Source organism: Phocoena sinus, chromosome 9, assembly GCF_008692025.1.
Source record: "Phocoena sinus isolate mPhoSin1 chromosome 9, mPhoSin1.pri, whole genome shotgun sequence".
Classification (NCBI taxonomy): domain Eukaryota; kingdom Metazoa; phylum Chordata; class Mammalia; order Artiodactyla; family Phocoenidae; genus Phocoena; species Phocoena sinus.
The window spans coordinates 86,160,670-86,180,419 of NC_045771.1; the positions used below are offsets into that span (position 1 = coordinate 86,160,670).

The 19,750-nt window shown below is 39.3% G+C and overlaps 1 protein-coding gene and 1 long non-coding RNA gene across 3 annotated transcripts in view; one reads left to right on the forward strand and one right to left on the reverse strand.

Moving 5' to 3' along the window:
* The window catches only part of RSBN1L (round spermatid basic protein 1 like), a 66,559-nt gene extending 48,879 nt beyond the window's left edge, over window positions 1–17,680 (reverse strand). Inside the window, exon 1 of the mRNA XM_032643658.1 lies at window positions 17,081–17,680. Within this exon, the coding sequence (XP_032499549.1) occupies window positions 17,081–17,645 (565 nt within the window). The 5' untranslated portion in view covers window positions 17,646–17,680. The remainder of the gene's footprint in view (window positions 1–17,080) is intronic.
* Window positions 17,681–17,735: 55 nt separating this feature from the next.
* Window positions 17,736–19,750, forward strand: part of LOC116759657 — an 88,852-nt gene continuing 86,837 nt past the window's right edge. The window contains exon 1 of one of the 2 annotated variants that reach the window (XR_004351528.1): window positions 17,736–18,301. This is a non-coding gene — a long non-coding RNA (uncharacterized LOC116759657). The remainder of the gene's footprint in view (window positions 18,302–19,750) is intronic. The other variant, XR_004351527.1, reaches the window with a different exon arrangement.

The following is a 19,750-nucleotide window of genomic DNA, read 5'->3' on the forward strand; positions in this document are numbered from 1 at the left end:
ATTTAAGGGATGGCTGAGATCTGACAGGCAAGAGGCAGATGGTATTTAAAACACCTGACTCCTCCTCCGGAGTTGTTTACCCATCCACACTGAGGGAAACTGCTGAAATCAGGGTGAATTGTCCTTATGGACATAACTGTAAAAACTGATACACTAAGAACCCCGAGATTTGAAAGACTTATGCAGACCCAGTCGACTAAGAACACAAGGACTTGTGAACTGCTGAAATGAGGGAGTGTCATGGAGCTTCTGCTGCTTGTGCTTGTATAATCAGGGGCAATAATAACTGACCTCTGAAGACTCCTTCTTTTCTAGTATTCCTTAATTCTATGTTTCTTTTTTTTTTTTTATAACGGGGAAATAGTACAATGACTCATACAGTAACAACATTCTATGTTTTGTACCGCAGTGCAAAAAATGGTTCTGCCTCAAGATATGAAGAGGAAGTTCAAACTGTACAATTCTTATGTCTCCTACTACTCAGGAATAGGCCAAAAAAAAAAAGAAAGAAAGAAAAAAAGAAATAGGCAGGTTGCTTTGGCTAACATATTAGAGGCCAAAAGAAAAGGAAAAAAAGGGACAAAATGTTGAAAATGGGACAGTTTAAGACAGCTGGAGATGAAGAAACTTTAAATGGATTGTAATTCAGTAGTCTCCCCTTACCCTCGGGGGATATATTCTAAAACCGGTTGGATGCCTGAAATCACAAACAGTACTGAACCCTACGTATACTATGTTTTTCCTACAATACATACGATAAAGTTTAATTTATAAATTAGGTACAGCAAGAGAATATTCAAATTGCCAGCATCACTACTCTTATGCTTTGGGGCCATTATTAAGTAAAATAAGGGTACATGAATATGACGGTAGATCTGATAACTGAGATGGCTGCTAAGTGACTAACAGGTGGGTAGCGCATGCAGTGTGTGGATGTGCTGGGCAAAGGCATGATTAACTAACTGGGAGGGATGGAGCAGGACAGTGCAAGATTTCATCATGCTACTCAGAACAGCACACAATTTACAACTTATGAATTGTTTATTTCTGGAATTTTCCATTTAATATTTTCAGACGGTGGTTGACCCCAAGTACCTGAAACCACAGAAAATGAAACCTCGGACAGGTGGTCTACTGTACGGTGGAAATAACTCAGACTTTGCAGTTAGACATATTAAGTTCAAATTTCAGCTCTACCACCAACTGACCAACTGACACAAACAAGCTACTGAATTGTGTTGTGCCTCAGCATTCTCATCTGTCAAAGACAACAGCATTTATCTTTTAGATTTTTTTAGAAGAATTAAAGGCAACATATGCATTATTTCCAACACATGCCCAGTATATTAAAGGCACTTGATAAATGTAGCCATTACTGTTAAAAACAAATAGTAGAATTTTATTAGTAATGCCTCTAGTAACATGCATAGAGTGACAAAATAGTATAGCAGTAGTAGTCCCAAGAACACCAAAAAAAAAGTAACAGGAAAACAAAAATACTTATACACCTACATGAAAGCCAAGCCAGGCATAACATGGAAGAGTGGTCTGGGCTCCCTCTCCTGCCATAGCAAAAGATTTCAAGTCAGGTTTTCTTCATTGACCTAGCAGGAAAAATTTGCCTCTAAAGCAGAAGTATAATTACTTCTTCTTTTTTCAATATATTGTAAAACAAAGATATTAAGTAGTGAGATATTATAATTGGTGTCTAGGTTACAGAATTAAACCACTCTAGTCACTGAATCTTACACTATAGTTGTTATATAAAATGTGACACATATTGAGCTTCCCTGGTGGCACAGTGGTTAAGAATCCACCTGCCAATGCAGGGGACACGGGTTCGAGCCCTGGTCTGGGAAGATCCCACAGGCTGCAGAGCAACTGAGCCCGTGTGCCACAACTACTGAGCCTGCACGCTAGAGCCCGCAAGACACAACTACTGCAGCCCACGTGCCTAGAGCCTGTGCTCCACAACAAGAGAAGCCACCACAATGAGAAGCCCGAGCACCGCAATGAAGAGTAGCTCCCGCTCACAACTAGAGAAAGCCTGCATGCAGCAATGAAGACCCAACACAGCCAAAAATAATAAATAAATTTTAAAAATAAATAAATTTATTTTTTTAAAAGAGAAATGCATAATAGAAGACCCTTCACTATCCAGCCCCAATTTCTCTTTAAAAAAAAGTGACACATAAAACCTGGGACATTCTAGACCTCTTAAGTCGACATTATACAATTATTTAGTTAAAATTATACTCTATAATGCAAACAGTAAATCATATAGTTCTTTCCGGTTAATGTAATAACATAAGTGGGAACAAATGCTCTTTTTATACACTCCTAATTATATTTTTTCATACAACCAATTAAGGTTCTAAATTTTTAAAAGTTATGTATTTAGCTAATACCACTAAATAACTCTCCTATAGGTGCTTTATCTATTTCAGTTCAATGTAGAATATGCTCTTAATAAAATTTTACAAAACAAATATATCTATTAAGGCCCTAATAAGTATACAGGGAGGAACTGTTTCAAGCTTTCAAAGCTAGGTTAGAAGAAGCCTTGCTGTTTCCACCCAGGTCTCTTGGTCTCCTTCTGCCATGTAAGAAATGCTACTATCCTGATGAGGAGATCATGTAAAAAGGCACTGAGATGACAGGAGAGAGAGGGGACCAGCTCAGCATCTCATCATCCCTGACAGGCAACAGGCACATGAGTAAAGTCATCATGGACTCACCAGACAAGACTAACCATCAAATAAACACCACTGAGTAACCTCAGTCAGCCCCGAATGAAGCAAAATTACCTAGCCAATCCTGCTGAATTCCTGACCCAGAACATCATTAGATACAATAAAATGGTTGTTGTTTTAAGCCTCCAAGTTTTAGGTTAGTTTGTTACACAGCAATACCTAATGCAGCCTTCACAAAATCTTATGCTCAAAGAAGTTGGGCTAAGTTATGTATGTACAAGACATGCAATGACTTCAGAGAAATGTTAAAACAGAGTATCTTACAAAAACAACTGATATTTTAAAATCTACGATGAAGGGCTAGAATAAAGATGCTTAGCAATATATAATGTCAAAGCTATAAAGAGAATCAAACATCTATAAATTATTTCCTGCCTCAGTATCTGTGACACTGCATAGCTCAGTTTTCCTATATAGTTCCCATGAATGTTACACTTCATATAACGCTCTAACTAGAACTTCTTTAACTCTTTATTGAAATCCTACTACACTGTCTTTCAAAGTTTCTCTCAAAACACCCTCTCCTTCCTCCTGCATCCCTTCGGGAGAGCAAAGGGATTCTTAAGAAAGAAAGGCATTCTTAACATCTACCTGCGCCCACTCCCACTAGCTACCACCACTACTTTCCATTTGCCTTGTGGTATTTAACTTACTGTACTAAATATTATAACTACTTTTTCTAGTACCCTGCTAGATTGTTTAAGTTACTTGAAGGCATGGACTGCAAATTATTGATTTAGTCATTTTTGTTAACACCTACCACAGCATCTAAGTACTAAAAATGTTTAAGTTGAATAATTATACACTCTGCTACTAGAGATCTCAGATTTTAAAGACAAACACAATGCTTGATGTACCACAAACAAATCACTTCCTGAACGTTACAAAGTAATCTTTCTGTAATTCAACCTGTTCCTGATTATAATTGATAACTTTTCACTGTTATAAAATTATATACCCAATTATCAAGTACATGTAGAAAAACCAAAAGCTTTCTTATATACCAGTAATAATCTGGAAAAAAAAACTCCCCAAAATAAAACAAAATACAAGAAAACTCATAATATGTATTAAATATCAATAAATTTTACAGAGATATAAAAGAATAGGTAAAGATATACATGTAGCTTTTAAGTACAAAGATAATTCTGTAACAATTACAGTTTGCCCCTAATTCAATCAATATATTTAATAAAAATCTCTATGGGATGGGGAGGAGGGGGTACTTTACAAAATAACTCTTAAGTTAATCAAAAAGGAAAAATAAGAGTAAAGGAACCTTGATCCAAAACTCAAATACAGGGCTTCCCTGGTGGCGCAGTGGTTGAGAGTCCGCCTGCCGATGCAGGGGACACGGGTTCATGCCCTGGTCCGGGAAGATCCCACATGCCATGGAGCGGCTGGGCCCGTGAGCCGTGGCCGCTGAGCCTGCGCGTCCGGAGCCTGTGCTCCGCAACGGGAGAGGCCACAACAGTGAGAGGCCCGCATACTGGAGAAACAAACAAACAAACAAACAAACAAAACTCAAATACAAAAATTTTCCGAATGCATCACAGACCTAAATTTAAAACCTAAAACTATAGAGTATCTAAAAGAAAACATAAGAGAAAACCTATATGACCTTGGGTTAGGCAAAGCTCCCTTAATTCAGACACAAAAAGCACAAACCATAAAAGAAATAAATTATAAAGTGGACCTAATCAAAATTCAAATTTTCTGCTGTGAAAAAGTATAAAGGACAATATTAAGAGAAAGAAAAGCCAAGGAATTGGAGAATACATTTGCAAAAATACGTATCTCATATGGAACTTGTTCACAGTGTAGAGAACTTTCACAATTTCCTAATAATAAGAAAACACCCAATAATAGACAATTTGAACAGACACTGCACAAAAGAGATAGGGATGGAAAATAAGCACATGAAAAGATGTTCAACATCACTAATCATTAGGAATTGCAAATTAAAACCACAATGAAATACTACTACATGTCCACTAGGATGGCTAAAATTTAGTAAACTGACAATATCAAAGGGCTAGTGGGAATGAAAAATGGTACAGCCACTTTAGAAAAGTTTGACAGTTTCTTATGAAGTTAAACATGCACTTAACCATACAACCCAGCAATTCTACTTCTAGGTATTTACGGAAGAGAAATGAAAACATATATCTATCCCAAGATTTGTATGTAAATGTTTGTAGCAGGCTTTTTAATAATTATCAAAAACTAGAAACAATCCAAATGTCCATCAACTGGCAAACGAAAAAACAAAGTGTGGTGTCTCCATACAATGAACTACTACTAGAAATAGAAAAGAATGAACTGATTAATGTAACAACTCAAAAGCAACATGCTAAGTGAAAGAAGCCAAACATGAAAAAAGTTAGATAGTTCAACTTAAAAGACATTCTGAAAAAGGCAAAACCATTGGGACATAAAACAGATCACCCCCAGAATGGAAGTAGTGGGAGAGCACTAAGTGGCAAGAGGGAACTTTTTTTAATTTTATTGAACTATAGTTGATTTACAGCATTGTGTTAATTTCTGCTGTACAGCAAAGGGACCCAGTTACATATATTCTTTCTCATATCTTTTCCCCTCATGGTTTATCACAGAATATTGAATATAGTTCCCTGTGCTATGCAGTAAGACCTTGTTTATCCATCCGATATATAATAGCTTGCATCTGCTAATCCCAAACTCCCAATCTTCCCTCCCTCATCCCCCCTTCCCCTTGGCAACCACAAGCCTGTTCTCTATGTCTGTGAGTTTGTTTCTATTTTGTTATGTTCATTTGTGTTGCATTTTAGATTCCACATATAAGTGATATCATACGGTATTTTTTTTTCTCTTTCTGATTTACTTTGATTACTATGATATAATCTCTAGGTCCATCCATGTTGCTGCAAACGGCATTATTTCATTCTTTTTTAATGGCTGAGTAATATTGCACTGTATATATACACCACATCTTCTTTATCCAGCCATCTGTTGATGGACATTTAGGTTGTTTCCAAGCCTTAGCTATTGTAAACAGTGCTTCTATGAACATAGGGGTGCATGTGTCTTTTCAAATTATAGTCTTGTCTAGGTATATGCCTAGGAGTATATGGCATCTCTATTTTTAGTTTTTTTAAGGAACCTCCACACTGTTTTCCATAGTGGCTGCACCAATTTACATGGGTGGCTGCACCCAATTAAATCAACATTGCAGGAGGGTTTCCTTTTCTCCTTACCCTCTCCAGTATTTATTATTCGTACTTTTTAAAATTAATTAATTAATTTGCTTGTTTGTTTGTTTTTGGCTGCATTCGGTCTTCGTTGCTGCGCACACACTTTCTCTAGTTGCAGCGAGCGGGGGCTACTCTTTGTTGCAGCGCGTGGGCTTCTCATTGCGGTGTCTTCTCTCATTGCGGAGCATAGGCTCTAGGCATGCGGGCTTCAGTAGTTGTGGCTTGCAGGCTCTAGAGCGCAGGCTCAGTAGTTGTGGCACACAGGCTTAGTTGCTCCGTGACATGTGGGATCTTCCCAGACCAGGGCTCGAACCCGTGGCCCTGCACTGGCAGGCGGATTTTTAAGCACTGTGCCACCAGGGAAGTCCCTATTTGTAGACTTTTTAATGACAGCCATTCTGACCAATGTGAGGTGGTACCTCATTGTAGTTTTGATTTGCATTTCAAAGAGGGAACTTTTTGATTTTTAGTAGTATGTGATAAAAGCTGGCATTCTATATCTGTGTGGAAAGGAAAAACTATTCAGTAAATGGTATTAAAAACTAATTACTGGGGGCTTCCCTGGCGATGCAGTGGTTGAGAGTCCGTCTGCCGATGCAGGGGACGCGGGTTCGTGCCCTGGTCCGGGAAGATGCCACATGCCGCGGAGCGGCTAGGCCCGTGAGCCACGGCCGCTGAGCCTGCGCATCGGGAGCCTGTGGTCCTCAACGGGAGAGGCCACAGCAGTGAGAGGCCCACGTACCGCAAAAAACAAAACAAAACAAAAAAAACTAATTACTGGAACAAAATGAATTATGATTCCTACCTAATTTTATGTCTAAATAAATTCCAAGCAGAGCAAAGGTTTTCATTTATAATTGCATTACAGATTTTGTAAACAAGCTCAGATTAAAAATATAAAATATCCTGTTTGTACAATGTGTAATAAGTTTAATTTTTTGAGGTTAGAATATATAAAATAGCAATTGTGATAATTCAAGATGAGTCAAACATTCAATTATTATTATCCACACAGTTCGTTTTCTTTCTAGTTATCATGCCATTAATACCTGCCTCTTGTGCTCACCTGACAATCTGCCCATTGTTTGTGAGCAGCTGGTCAACTTCTCAACCCATTATCACCTTCTGCTGTTTTCACATTTGAAATAACCTGCCAAGATTTTCCTGAACAACAATCAGACACCTCTTCTGGGGAGGCAAAAACAGCCATAACGTAGTGCAACTTATTCATTCTCAAAGTTATCAAGTACCCAGAAGTTGAAGGCCTGACCTGAAACAAGATAATCACAGCCCCAGATTCCAGAGAGCTTACAGTCTGGTGAAGAAGACAACTAAACATGTGATTAAAATGAAGTGAAGAAAATGAAAAGACAACCCTCAGAATGGGAGAAAATATTTGCAAACAAAGCAATCGACAAGGGATTAATCTCCAAAACATACAGACAGCTCATGCAGCTCAATATCACAAACAACCCAATCAAAAAATGGGCAGCAGATCTAAATAGACATTTCTCCAAAGACAACATACAGATGGTTAAAAAGCACATGAAAAGATGCTCAACATCACTAATTATTAGAGAAATGCAACTCAAAACTACAATGAGGTATCACCTCACACCAGTCAGAATGGCCATCATTTAAAAGTCTACAAATAATAAATGCTGGAGAGGGTATGGAGAAAAGAGAACCCTCCTACACTGTCGGTGGGAATGTAAATTGATACAGCCACTATGGAGAATATGGAGGTTCCTTAAAAAACTAAAAATAGAGCTACCATATGATCCAGCAATCCCACTCCTGGGCATATATCTGGAGAAAACCATAATTTGAAAAGATACACGCACCCCATTGTTCTCTGCAATGCTATTTACAGTAGCCAGGACATGGAAGCAACCTAAATGTCCACCAACAGAGGAATGGGTAAAGACGATGTGGTACATATATACAATGGAATATTATTCAGCCATGAAAAAGAATGAAATAATGCCATTTGCAGCAACATGGATGGACCTAGAGATTATCATACTAAGTGAAGTAAGTCAGAGAAAGACAGATATCATATGATATTGCTTATATGTGGAATCTAAAAAAGGCTATAAATGAACTTATCTACAAAACAGAAACAGAGTTACAGATGTAGAAAATAAACTTACGGTTACCAGGGGGTAAGTGGGGGCGATAAATTGGAAGATTGGGACTAACATATACACACTAGTATATATAAAATAGATAACTAATGAGGACCTACTGTATAGTACAGGGAACTCTACTCAATAGTCTGTAATGGCCTATATGGGAAAAAAAATCTAAAAAAGAGTGGATATATATATAATAGATTTGCTTTGCTGTATACCTGAAACTAACGCAACACTGTAAATCAACTATACCCCAATAAAAATTAAAAAAAAAAAATGAAGTGAAGAAAGTCAGGATATGGCAAAGTGATACGGGAAGAGACAGCAAGGAGACCTAATCTAGTCCAGGGAGTAGCAAAGGCCTCCCTTTCAAGTTCAGTCCTAAAAGATGAGTAAGTTCAGTGGAGTAGAAGTGTGGAACTAGAGATGGAAGGATAATGGATGGAGAAAGTTCTAGGCAGCAAGGAGCACTGAGGAGAAGCTGAAGAGCTAAACGAGGATATGATCATCCAGAACCTTAGGGGACATTTTAAGGAATTTGAACATCATCTCATAAACAGAAAAGTGACATCAAATAGGCATTTAGATCTCTAGTTATCACTTAGGCTGTAGAATGAAAAATGAAATGAAAGATCATAGATGTGAAGTAGAGAGCCCAATAAGGAAGCAGTTATACAATAACTGAGGTTAGAGATAATTAGGCTAGAGATAATTAGCTTTCAACTAATACTAAAAGAAAGGAAGGCATAAAAGTAGATAGACGGGAAAGACAGTGGCTAGAAGCGAAAAGATCTGGCTATAGGTGTGATAAAGTTAAAGTGGAGAATTCAGTTTTCAAACTTGAGCACTGAGATAAGGAGCATATATGGAAAGACAAATTTGGGTAAGGGAGACAATGGGTTGTGAACATATTACTCTTACGGTTCTATGGACCACCTAATAGTGGTCATGTCAAGGAGGCAACTGAATACACAGATCTAAACCTCTGGACTAAGCTAAGATTTGAAGAGTGCTAACAATAGACATAAGAAAACTAACAGGGTCATTAGCAAAGCCAGAGAGTCTACTACTGTAAAAGGGCCCCAAACTAAACCAAATGCTAAAATAGCTGCAGCAGAGATAAGGAAAATGGCAGGGGACGCTAAAAGGGGAAGGACAAATGGAATGTAAATTGTTAAACTGAGTGGAGTGAAGGTTAAGGGACCATGCCTAATCTTGGGGTTTTTAGAGACCTTTTGAAGACTGTGAACAGCTGGTTACCTAAGAATTAATGATCTGAGATTATTTGCTCCTCACAGAAAAAGCCCTCCACATACACACACTGAAGCACACATGTTCACTGAACAGAATCTCCTACATACAGAGCAACATTTTTAAACCTCACCCTTGGACTCACTACTAATTTGACATGCATCTGATAACAGAACTTTAATAAGGTACTTGCCTGCATCTCAAACTCACATCCATCTTTTTGAACCAGTTCTCTTACAGGCATACCCATATTTTTTCAAAAAATGCTTATTCTCTCCATCTGAAAGCATAAAATAACATGTAAATTCTCCTTTCTTGCTATATATTTGAAAACCATGATGCCCTATCATATAATCCCTCTTAAAATCTTCCTTTTCATGTCCAGGAGCACCGATCATTTCACCACTAAAATCACGTCATTTCACTACTACAGTAGTCTCCAATACCCCTGACTCTACAATTTTCTCAGCCAATCTCTCCTAAACAATGCTACTAAAGTAATATTCCTAAAATACCAGTTTGAATATATTATCGCCCTACTAAAAAACTGCCTTGCTGTTGCCCACAGAATGAAGTCTGAACTCCTTATCCAGACAAATAGAAAGCAGATTATGGCAGACTTTCAACTGCCATGCAGTCCTATCTCACAACTTTGTACAAAATCATCAATCCCAGCCAAATGGTTCTTCTCACAGACCACTGAACATGCCAGACACACTCCTGTCTCTACAATCTTGCTCACACCATCCCTCCTGCCTAACAAGCCTGTCTCCATCATCTCCATTTACATAAGTCCTAATTTTCCATCAAAGCCCAGTTCATTTACTTGGCAAACTATCTCACAATGCAAGGTACAATTCTGGATGAAGGAGATTTAAAAATATTAACATGGTTTGCACAGTAGTTTAGAGAGAGCTCTGAGGTCAAACTATCTAAAGATCTGAAACCTAGATTTACTACTTATTTCATATCCTTCAGCAAGTCATTTAAATTATTCTGAGCTTCCATAAAGCACTTTCAAAAGTCTACTATAGAACTAAACTTTAAAGAAGTTGTGAAAATTAAATAAAAATCTATATAAAGTGCTGAGTATATAGTTCTATAAATATTAACCCTTGTTCTTATTTTTGTTGTTTCTGTCCTCAAGAAGCTTATATTCTAGCACAAACTGCACCTAAGTACTCACTGCATCAGCTTGTGGCCCATCTCAAAAAAGCTTGACAGAATTTACTAATTCTGACATTTTCATTATCCTCAAAGGAGAAAACCAAAATTATTCTGTTCTGGTTTCTTCTGTATTAATTAAATTATTTTCATGATAAAAAGTTAAATATTTTCAAAACAAGTTAAATATTTTAAATCTAAAATTCAAAAAAAATGTACAAAGTTTAATGTACCTTCAGAAATAAAAATGTTTAAAGTGATAAAAAATTAGTTTAGTTGGTAAGAGTGTACATTTATTATTAATTCTCCTTAATCACACACACACAAAGATTTTATATAAGCCACAATTATTTCATCAGAATTCTTTTTACTGTACTGAAAAAATATCATTATTTTTTCAATATCCTATTTTAAGTAGTTTATCTGTAATTTGAAACTTTAATTCATTTGAGGATGGTGAAAAATTAATGACATTTACTATAATAACTGGAAACCTCTGACATATAAACTTCTTTCAGCAAGTTAGTATGGTTCATACTAATACCAAAAATTCTCAGAAACCAGGATACCAATGGGAAAACTATACAGGTTATACATACCCATGAATTCAGTGAAACTAAACGTGTCCAATGTGTTATACAGGAAAGAATGGTTAGGAACTAATATCCCTACAAACGCCTACCATATACCAGGCTCATGTAATTCTAACAACCATGCTGTGGACACCGATAATAACAGATGAGTATGAGCTCAAAAAGATTAAGTGATTTCACCAGTGTCCCACAAATAGGAACAAATCAAAATAAGGCTAAAATTTAAGATCTCTTCTTGAAAAACATACCACAACAATAGGGAGAAAAAGAACTAGAAACATAAATTCCACCTTTAATGTAACTAGGAGATACTGTAACTGTAATCTGAGATATAATTTATAAAGACAGAACGTTGATGGTGGAATGGTAAATGACCTGGCATAAATGGAAGAAGGTTAAGGTAAGTCCCTATAGAAAGAAATAATGACAAAGAACCCTGTTTACTCTGCAGCACCCCAGAAGGGCTTAGAAATGGGAGGTGCTGGGAAAGGCAAGATGACAGAACCACACTGCTTCACCCCCTGCCCACGCTCCCATCCCCACACTCCTAAGGGAATGAGAGGTGTTCAGCAAAACTGAATCACACCGTGGCTCCAGCCTCAGGGGCAACACACACAGAAAAAGGGAGAAGAGAGTACTGGTATGAATACAAGGAGACTAAGTGAAAATTTAGAAACTGGTGAGACCTGTAGTAGCTTTCTTCCTCCACCCAGCGCTAGAACTCTGCCATCAATACTCATTACTTCTGCCAATCCTCTCCTCACTCCATTATTCCACTTATGCAGACAGACAGAAAAATGAAGGACCATTATTTGAAGAAACTGAAAGCCTTCTTACCCACCACCTAGAGAAGAAAAAATAAAGATAAAAACAAGGGAGTTCATTAGTCACTAAGCTATGCTCATGCATGCCCAGTGAGCTTTCAATTAATTTTGCAACATTCTCTTGAATATGAAGGAACTGCTGAGGATCACACAGATCTGAAGAAAGCCTTCAACAACAACAAAAAAGAGACCAAAACAAACAGAAAAAAGAAGAACCAAAAACAATGCAAGGCATGGAAGAAAATGTCAAAGAAACTGTAATTAGTATCCTTGAAGAGATAACAGAAGATGCTGTACCCATGAAAAAGAAACAAGATGCTATAATACAGAAATAGAGAAGAGCTCATAAAACATTTTTTTTTAAAAGATACCTGAAATTTTAAAATTCAGTGAAAGGGTTGAAATCTCCCAGATAGGACAAAAGACAGTTTTTTGGAGATCAAATTTCTCAGCATCAACATTGGAAGCCAAGCAATAAAGGAACACCTCCAAACTTTTAAGGAAAAATGATTTCCAATACAGAAATCTCTCAACAGCCCAACAGTCAAGCGTGAGGGTAAAAACGAAAGCCCTCAAAATATCTCATGCACTCTTTCACAGTTAATAGTAGAGAAACCAAAAAGAAGGAATAAACTAAAAGGAAGGCATGGGATCCAGGAAAAAAGGGACTCAACACAAGTGAAAAAAATTCCCAGAATGTCCCAAGATAACAGCTTTGCAGCAGGCCTAAACAGAACACAATCCAGAATAAAGCAGGAAGGACAGCTACAGAAGGGATGACTACAGGAATAAGTGGAAGTGGTAAGTTTATGTGACAGATTTGACCATGTGGAAAATTGTACTGAGAAGCATTTTACCGAGCTGCTGGAGGATACAGAAAGACAAAACTAAGCAAATGAAAAAACAAGGCATGAAAAGCAAAATGTTACACGGGAAAACTAAATCATAGTAAACTACTATCTCAGCAGTGACAAATATTTCGTTGGAATGATGAAAACTCTCAACGTGAATTTAACCTGAAATTGCAGAATAACAGTACTAGAAAGATGGAGGAAAAGCCTAGTTTGAAAAATCTTTAACATCTATCCCTTTAAAATCATTGATAATTACATACCTCAAATTATTCAATTCTAAGGAAAGCCTCTATTTTCATTAAATTCTGTAACTACACTTTCAAGGCAAAAATTTAGTGAAATGCACTGGTTTTGTCTTGGGCTACTTCACAGGGTAATTTTAAGGAAATAAGGTAATAAATGCAAAGCAAAAATTCTAACAAAAATTAGAAGATCTATACAAGTTTTACTGGTTACTGGAATCAGTTAAGGCAGCTTATTATCTAGTAATATGTTTGTTCTATTGTTTGCTATAATTCTTTTTTTTTAATATTTATGTATATATTTATATTTATTTTGGCTATGCCTGGTCTCAGTTGTGGCACACGGGGTCTTCGTTGCAGCATGTGGCATCCTCAGTTGATCTTTACTGCAGCATGCAGGATCTTCTAGTTGCAGCATGTGGACTTCTTAGTTGCAGCATGCATGTGGGACCTAGTTCCCCAACCAGGGATCGAACCTGGGCCCCCTGAACTGGGAACACGGAGTCTTACCCACTGGACCGCCACACAAGTCCCTGTTTGTTGTAATTCTAAATGTTGGAGACCTTCAGCACATGTTCACTTTTACCTTCCACATTTACCAGTTAATAATTTATTCAGTCTTACAGGAAAATGGGCTGCGAACTCTTTAGTAGTTTACCTCTTTATACACCAAAACTTTTATTTCATAGTTTTAAAAATCTAGGACTTCCCCGGTGGCTCACTCGTTGGGAGTCCACCTGCCAATGCAGGGGACACGGGTTCGAGCCCTGGTCTGGGAGGATCCCACATGCCATGGAACAACTGAGCCCGTGCACCACAGCTGCTGAGCCTGTGCTCTAGAGCCCATGAACCACAAGGGCTTAAGCCCAGGCGCCTGGAGCCTGTGCTCTGCAACAAGAGAGGCCACCATAATAAGAGGCCTGCACACAGCAGCGAGGAGTAGCCCCCGCTGGCGCAACTGGAGAGAGCCCGTGGGCAACAATGAAGACCCAACGCAGACAAAAATAAATAAATTTTTAAAATAAAATAAAACTAATTTAAAAAAATCTAAAATGTTTTGCACTTTTCTTTGTATAAGAAATAAATTTAACTTTTACTTGATGACTCAGGCTGTCATGCAAGTCGGCTACAGTACTATGACTAGATGGCCTCAGAGGTTTTAGGTCTGTAAGGCATCAACCCTTATGCTAAATGGACCTAGACTGGTATGCTTTTATAACCTTCCTGTTCATCACTCTTAACTTTCAGATCTACTGTCAACGATCCTTCCTCTATCTGGATTGACCCATCTTTCATTTACTATGAGGTTAAAAAAAAATCATCATGCTTCTGACTCAACATTTACTAAATGCCCTGCCTTTCATACACACACTTTCATTTAATCCAAATAACTTCTGTTAGAATGGTAGTCAATGTAAAAATGTAGCAGTTCTGACTAAAGACTTTAAAAAAACCTACTACAAATAAATACAGGAGTTTAATTGCTTAATGGAGTTTGGGGGCTGCATCTTTTGGATGGTTTTGGGGGGTTTGTTTGTTTTTTGAGAGAAGGATTTATTTTCCTTGCTTTGGTGTCTTTATAACTAATTTCCAGTTCTGATCAAGATTGGTCAATCAATGATCTATGGGATAATTGTGGGAGTCACTGAACTATCCTATGTGCTATCCTATCAACTATCCAACTTAGAGCAATATCAAAAAGAGATATATACTTGGGGCTTCCCTGGTGGCGCAGTGGTTGAGAGTCCGCCTGCCGATGCAGGGGACACGGGTTCGTGCCCCGGTCTGGGAAGATTCCACATGCCGCGGAGCGGCTGGGTCCGTGAGCCCTGGCTGCTGAGCCTGCGCGTCCGGAGCCTGTGCTCCGCAATGGGAGAGGCCGCAGCGGTGAGAGACCCGCGTACCGCAAAAAAAAAAAAAAAAAAAAAAAAAAAAAAAGAGGTATATACTTAAAACTACAGCCACGTGGTCATCCATTCACTAAGACTCACAAAAAACGCAGAAAAATGAGAAATGTATTGCAAATTAGGACTTTTATATTTGTAATTATATCTATATTAAATGCATGTATATAATTTTGTTATTTTAATACTTCTGTTGCTTAAAAATTTTCTTAGTTGAATAAAACAGAACCTCAATTCAGTTAAATCTGAACTTCAGAAGGATATGAGTACTTCCCAAATTAAGAGATAAAGATTTTCACCATTAAATGTATCACCAAGACACTGAAAAGCAATCCTTCTCATTGATTTTTAGTTATTCCTCTATAAAATAGCAGCATTTCCATTAAAAAAAAGAAAGAAAGAAAAGAAAATCTTGCCATAGTGTTACTATCTAGTCACTACTCAAAAAACCTACATAAATCATGGAATAAAAGCTATCATTGTTTATATTCAGGCTTAATAATGTAAGCTGTAGCCTTCAAAAGGAGGATTCTAAATGTAATTTAAAAGACTAGAAAACTTTCTCTTTAACAGCCATTTCACTTTAAAAGCAATTTATGTGCTCCAGAGAATTGTTAAAGAATGCTTATTTATTTTCAGCCATTCCAATACATCGACAATGTTATACCCATATTCACGTTCTCATTCAAAGACCTTAGAAGAGCAAATACACTGTTTACACATCACAAATAAGACTAATATTGAGCTGCAAATGCTGACTTCCAGGCACTTTCAAATTTTAAATGTAATTATTAAAACAAAATTGCTTTAAAATACTAATCACCTAAAATCCCAGCCTAGAAGTCGTATAAATTCCATCCTCAAAACCACTTTCCTGGAAACAACACTCTCCAAAGCTGAGGGATCCTTTACCTTGTGCCAGAGTACCTGATGCCTATGCTTAGATGTCAAAGCTTTGATACAGGCAAAATATCAAAAAAGTAACACTGTTGCTACGTACTCGTGCACAACATTTTTAAAAATTGCGAAAATATACCTTTCTAATTCAAACAGAGAATTTTTCATGATCTAACCTATCATTAGATCAGCAATGCTAAAACTGCTTGACATTTCATTTTTCCTAAAACAAACAAAAATACTTTCACAATACTGTGTATCGATGTACATTTATAATAAAGATCACTACGTGCTTTAAGCTTTTGATCACATAAAGATCTAATTTTCAACCAGTCTCCACGTTGTACCACTGTCCAAACTGTGTATCAAACATCTAAATAGGGAGGACCATCTATTTTATAGAAATACTTCCTGAAAATCATATGACTAGCCTACTTTTTAAAAGAAAACCGCGCAGTCGTGTCTGAAAAGAACGCTTAAGAATTTGCCTTTCTCTGATGCTGAAACATTTTGCAGCAAGTACTTGGTCTGGCCAAAAAACGTCAATGCTCCTGATTTTATCATTTGCTTCAGGAAAAAAAGAATATGGCTGAAAATTCTTTCTGAAGGGTGGTATTTCAAACAGGACCACTCACAACACTTAAGAATACGGAGCGGAGAGGAGGGTGGAGGGAGGGTACCTTATGAAACAGCACACTCCGGGCCCTGCACACACCTCATTTCCCTAATAGGGATGAAAAGCTCAGGCCTCTGGTAGCTTCCAGCTGACGCCAATGCTCTCCACACCCCTTTTTTTGACAGGATTTTCTGGCGTTAGAGCCTGTGTCACAAATACAAATTCCGTGATCACGTCTAAACGGTCTAATAATCAAGCATCTTCTACAGGACCAAACCCTTCGCGATCCCATTCCCTCCCATCTCCCTCCGTAGCGAAACACACCTAGGCGGGTCCTCTACATCGAATTCTATCAATCCTGCCGCGCATTATCGAGGCAGAAACGATACAGAAAATAGATTTCAGCCATCCCCCTCAGTGCTACCGAAATTACAGGCTCCATTTCCTGTCCCCATGGGGACCGCAAAATCTCCGAGGGAGAACCGGACGCCTCCCGCCCCCTCCAGACTGGCGCAAGCGGCCCCCGCGCTCCCCCTGCCTGGGCCCCGCGGGCGCGAGCGGGTGGCGAGGACCCGGGGCGCCCTCCCTTCCCCCCACCCGGCGCCGGCACCCACCTCTCGGCAGCGGCTTCATCTCCCCGTTCTCCTCGCGGGCTGCCCCGCCGGCCTCGCCTGCCCCGCCGAGGCCGTGCCTCCTCCTTTCCTTCTCTCGCTTCTCCTTGGGTCTGCGCGGCTTGGCGTTGGCTGAGGAGGCGGCGGCCGGCAGCAGGAGATGGTGAGGCTGAGCGTGCAGCAGCGTAGGAGGGACCAGCAGTTTGCGCGGCACCGGCTGGGACGAGGAAGCAGAGGCTGAGGAGGGGACGGCCGTGCCAGCGGAGAAAGAGAAATTGCTCCGAGCAGAGGACGGGGAGGGGGCAGCAGACAGAGCGGCGAAGCTCCAAGACCCAGGGCTGCCATAGCTCTGAGGCGAAGGTGCCGCGGAAGACTGCAGCTGCCTGCTGTTGCCGCCGCTGCCTCCTTCTCCGTTCAGTCTCCGCGGCGTCTTCTTCTCCTCAGTCCGGATCTTCTTGGAAGACAGAGGACCCGGCGGGTCCCTGGAGGGGGGCTGCAGCTTGGAAAACGGTTCTTTCTCCGAGACGGCGGCGGGGGCGCAGTGCACTAGGCTCGGCGGTTCCGCCATTTTGCGCTTCTGTTGTATTTACTCTCCTCCGCTCCCAGGCGCGGGGCAGGGGCGGGCTCTCCTCAGGGGGCAGGGAAGGGGCGGAGCGGCCGGGCCCTCCATTGGGCGAGCCACGCTGAGGGATATCTTAAGAACCAATTAAAAGCGCGAGTCTGGAGCCGAAGTTGTGGGGGGAATCGCCAAGCGTACCAGTTTTGGAGGTCACAGGGCCGCGGGGCGCGGCTAATGGCGGAGCAAGCTGTGAGGGGAGGGTCGTCCAGTTGTCGTCAGCGTGAACGCGGGTGCCCAGTGAGTGTCTGAGAGAACCCCAACTCCAGACCCCAAAGTCTGCCCCGGCCCCGCGCTCGTCTCTGCCTCGTCGACTTTGTCTTATACCACTGTCCCTTCCTTTTTCCCTAGGGGGTCCTTTTGGTCCCTCCCCTGCCTTTTCCCGCTCAGAAAGCCGAATTTCGCAGATTCTCAGCTCCAAGGAGAAAATTTTGCCGGAAATTAAATCCTTCCTTCTGTTAGGCAGTAGTCGATTGATGGGAGGAGCTAAAAGTCACTTGGTGTCCTGACAAGATGTGTTACTCTTTTGCTAAGATCGTCATCTCTGATGCTTTGAGGGAGGTAACTTCTGCACACCTAGAACTTTCGGATTACTACCGAGCTTGAAGGTAAGACTCTCCTGGAGAATTTTTTTTTTTAAGCGCTTGTGATTAGACCGTTAAAGATTTTAATTTTATTATAACTCAGATTCGCTAAGAAAAATTCACTAGCGATATTTATAGATGTTTGAAAAGCAAGGTTTTTTTTTTAAGTGTATTTTATCGTTTAGTTAGCAGTCTGAGTGTTAGATGTTTTGTAAGCGCGTGCTGTGAATTGTACCTTAGAAGATAAGGAATTTGAGAAGATGGGTTACAGTAATTGCAACCAAGTGAAGAGTACGATTATAATTTTACTCTAAGGTCTTACATGAGACCAAGAAGTCAAAGGAACAGATGTAAAAATAAAAGTAGTCAAATGAGGAGATGACCAGTCAGGATATTTTGAGTCCCAAAAGGTGCCCTAAGCTGCCTGTAACTTTGTGGAAAACAATTAAAAGTAACTTTCCAGAATTACCAGTTCTCGTGACCTCATGAAGTTGGAATTCTTTATTTTGTTTTCACTTTTGAGGGGTAAAGGGGATTGGTTTTAATAATATTTTGGAGTCAAAATTTAATATTGGTTTATAGACTTTTTTTGAGGTGCATCAAATTTTTAAAGTAATGAAAACTATTCACTGTACTTTAATGCATAGCAATGAAAGCAAGTGTAAGCTGTGTAGTTGGAATTGACTGACAGTAGATGTCTTACTGAAAAGTGTGGACAGAGATTATGGGGCTGGAAATCATCTGCTACTGACTAGCTTTGTGACCTCAGTCAGGGTGTTCTTTATCTGTCTGAACTTCTGTTTCATTTATTAAGTGAGTATATTTGATTACATGATTACTAAGATCCCTTCTGCGCCCTAAACTTCGGCTGTATTTAAGAAGCTTTTCAAAATCACACTGAAATCATTACAATTAAAATAACTTCTTAATTGTTTGCCCTCCAGATATGAGAGTGTCTCTTATATACGTAATATAGTGCCTGTAAATTTGCACCATTTATACCCTTATCTTCCCTGCAGAAGTCTGGAAAATCTGACTTCTTAAGGGCCCAGCTAAAGTGGACTCTCACCTGAATTCGTTACTAATTGCACTATATTCTTTTATACACTCTTATCAAGGCAGGCCCTAAATTTATAGAGCCTGAGCAAGAGTGTGGTTATGGAGGTTCACAGACCGTGTGTCTAAATATTTAAGTTATAAATCAAGATAACAAACTATTATTAAAAATATATTCTACTCTCCTACCTTGGCAAATCTACTTAAATAATGATCTGGAAAGCCAGGTTTAAATTTAGAATTCTTAAACTAATGGAGTCCTCAGACGGACCCTGTTCTCTTCCCATTCCCAACTTCTTCACCCACCTCACCCAGCATGTCCAAGCTATGTCCACATCTTGAACCCCCTGCAAATAGTGATGTGTAATCAGCTGCTCCATCTGCCCTCAGATCTAGCCACTCTGAAAGAGGAGTGCA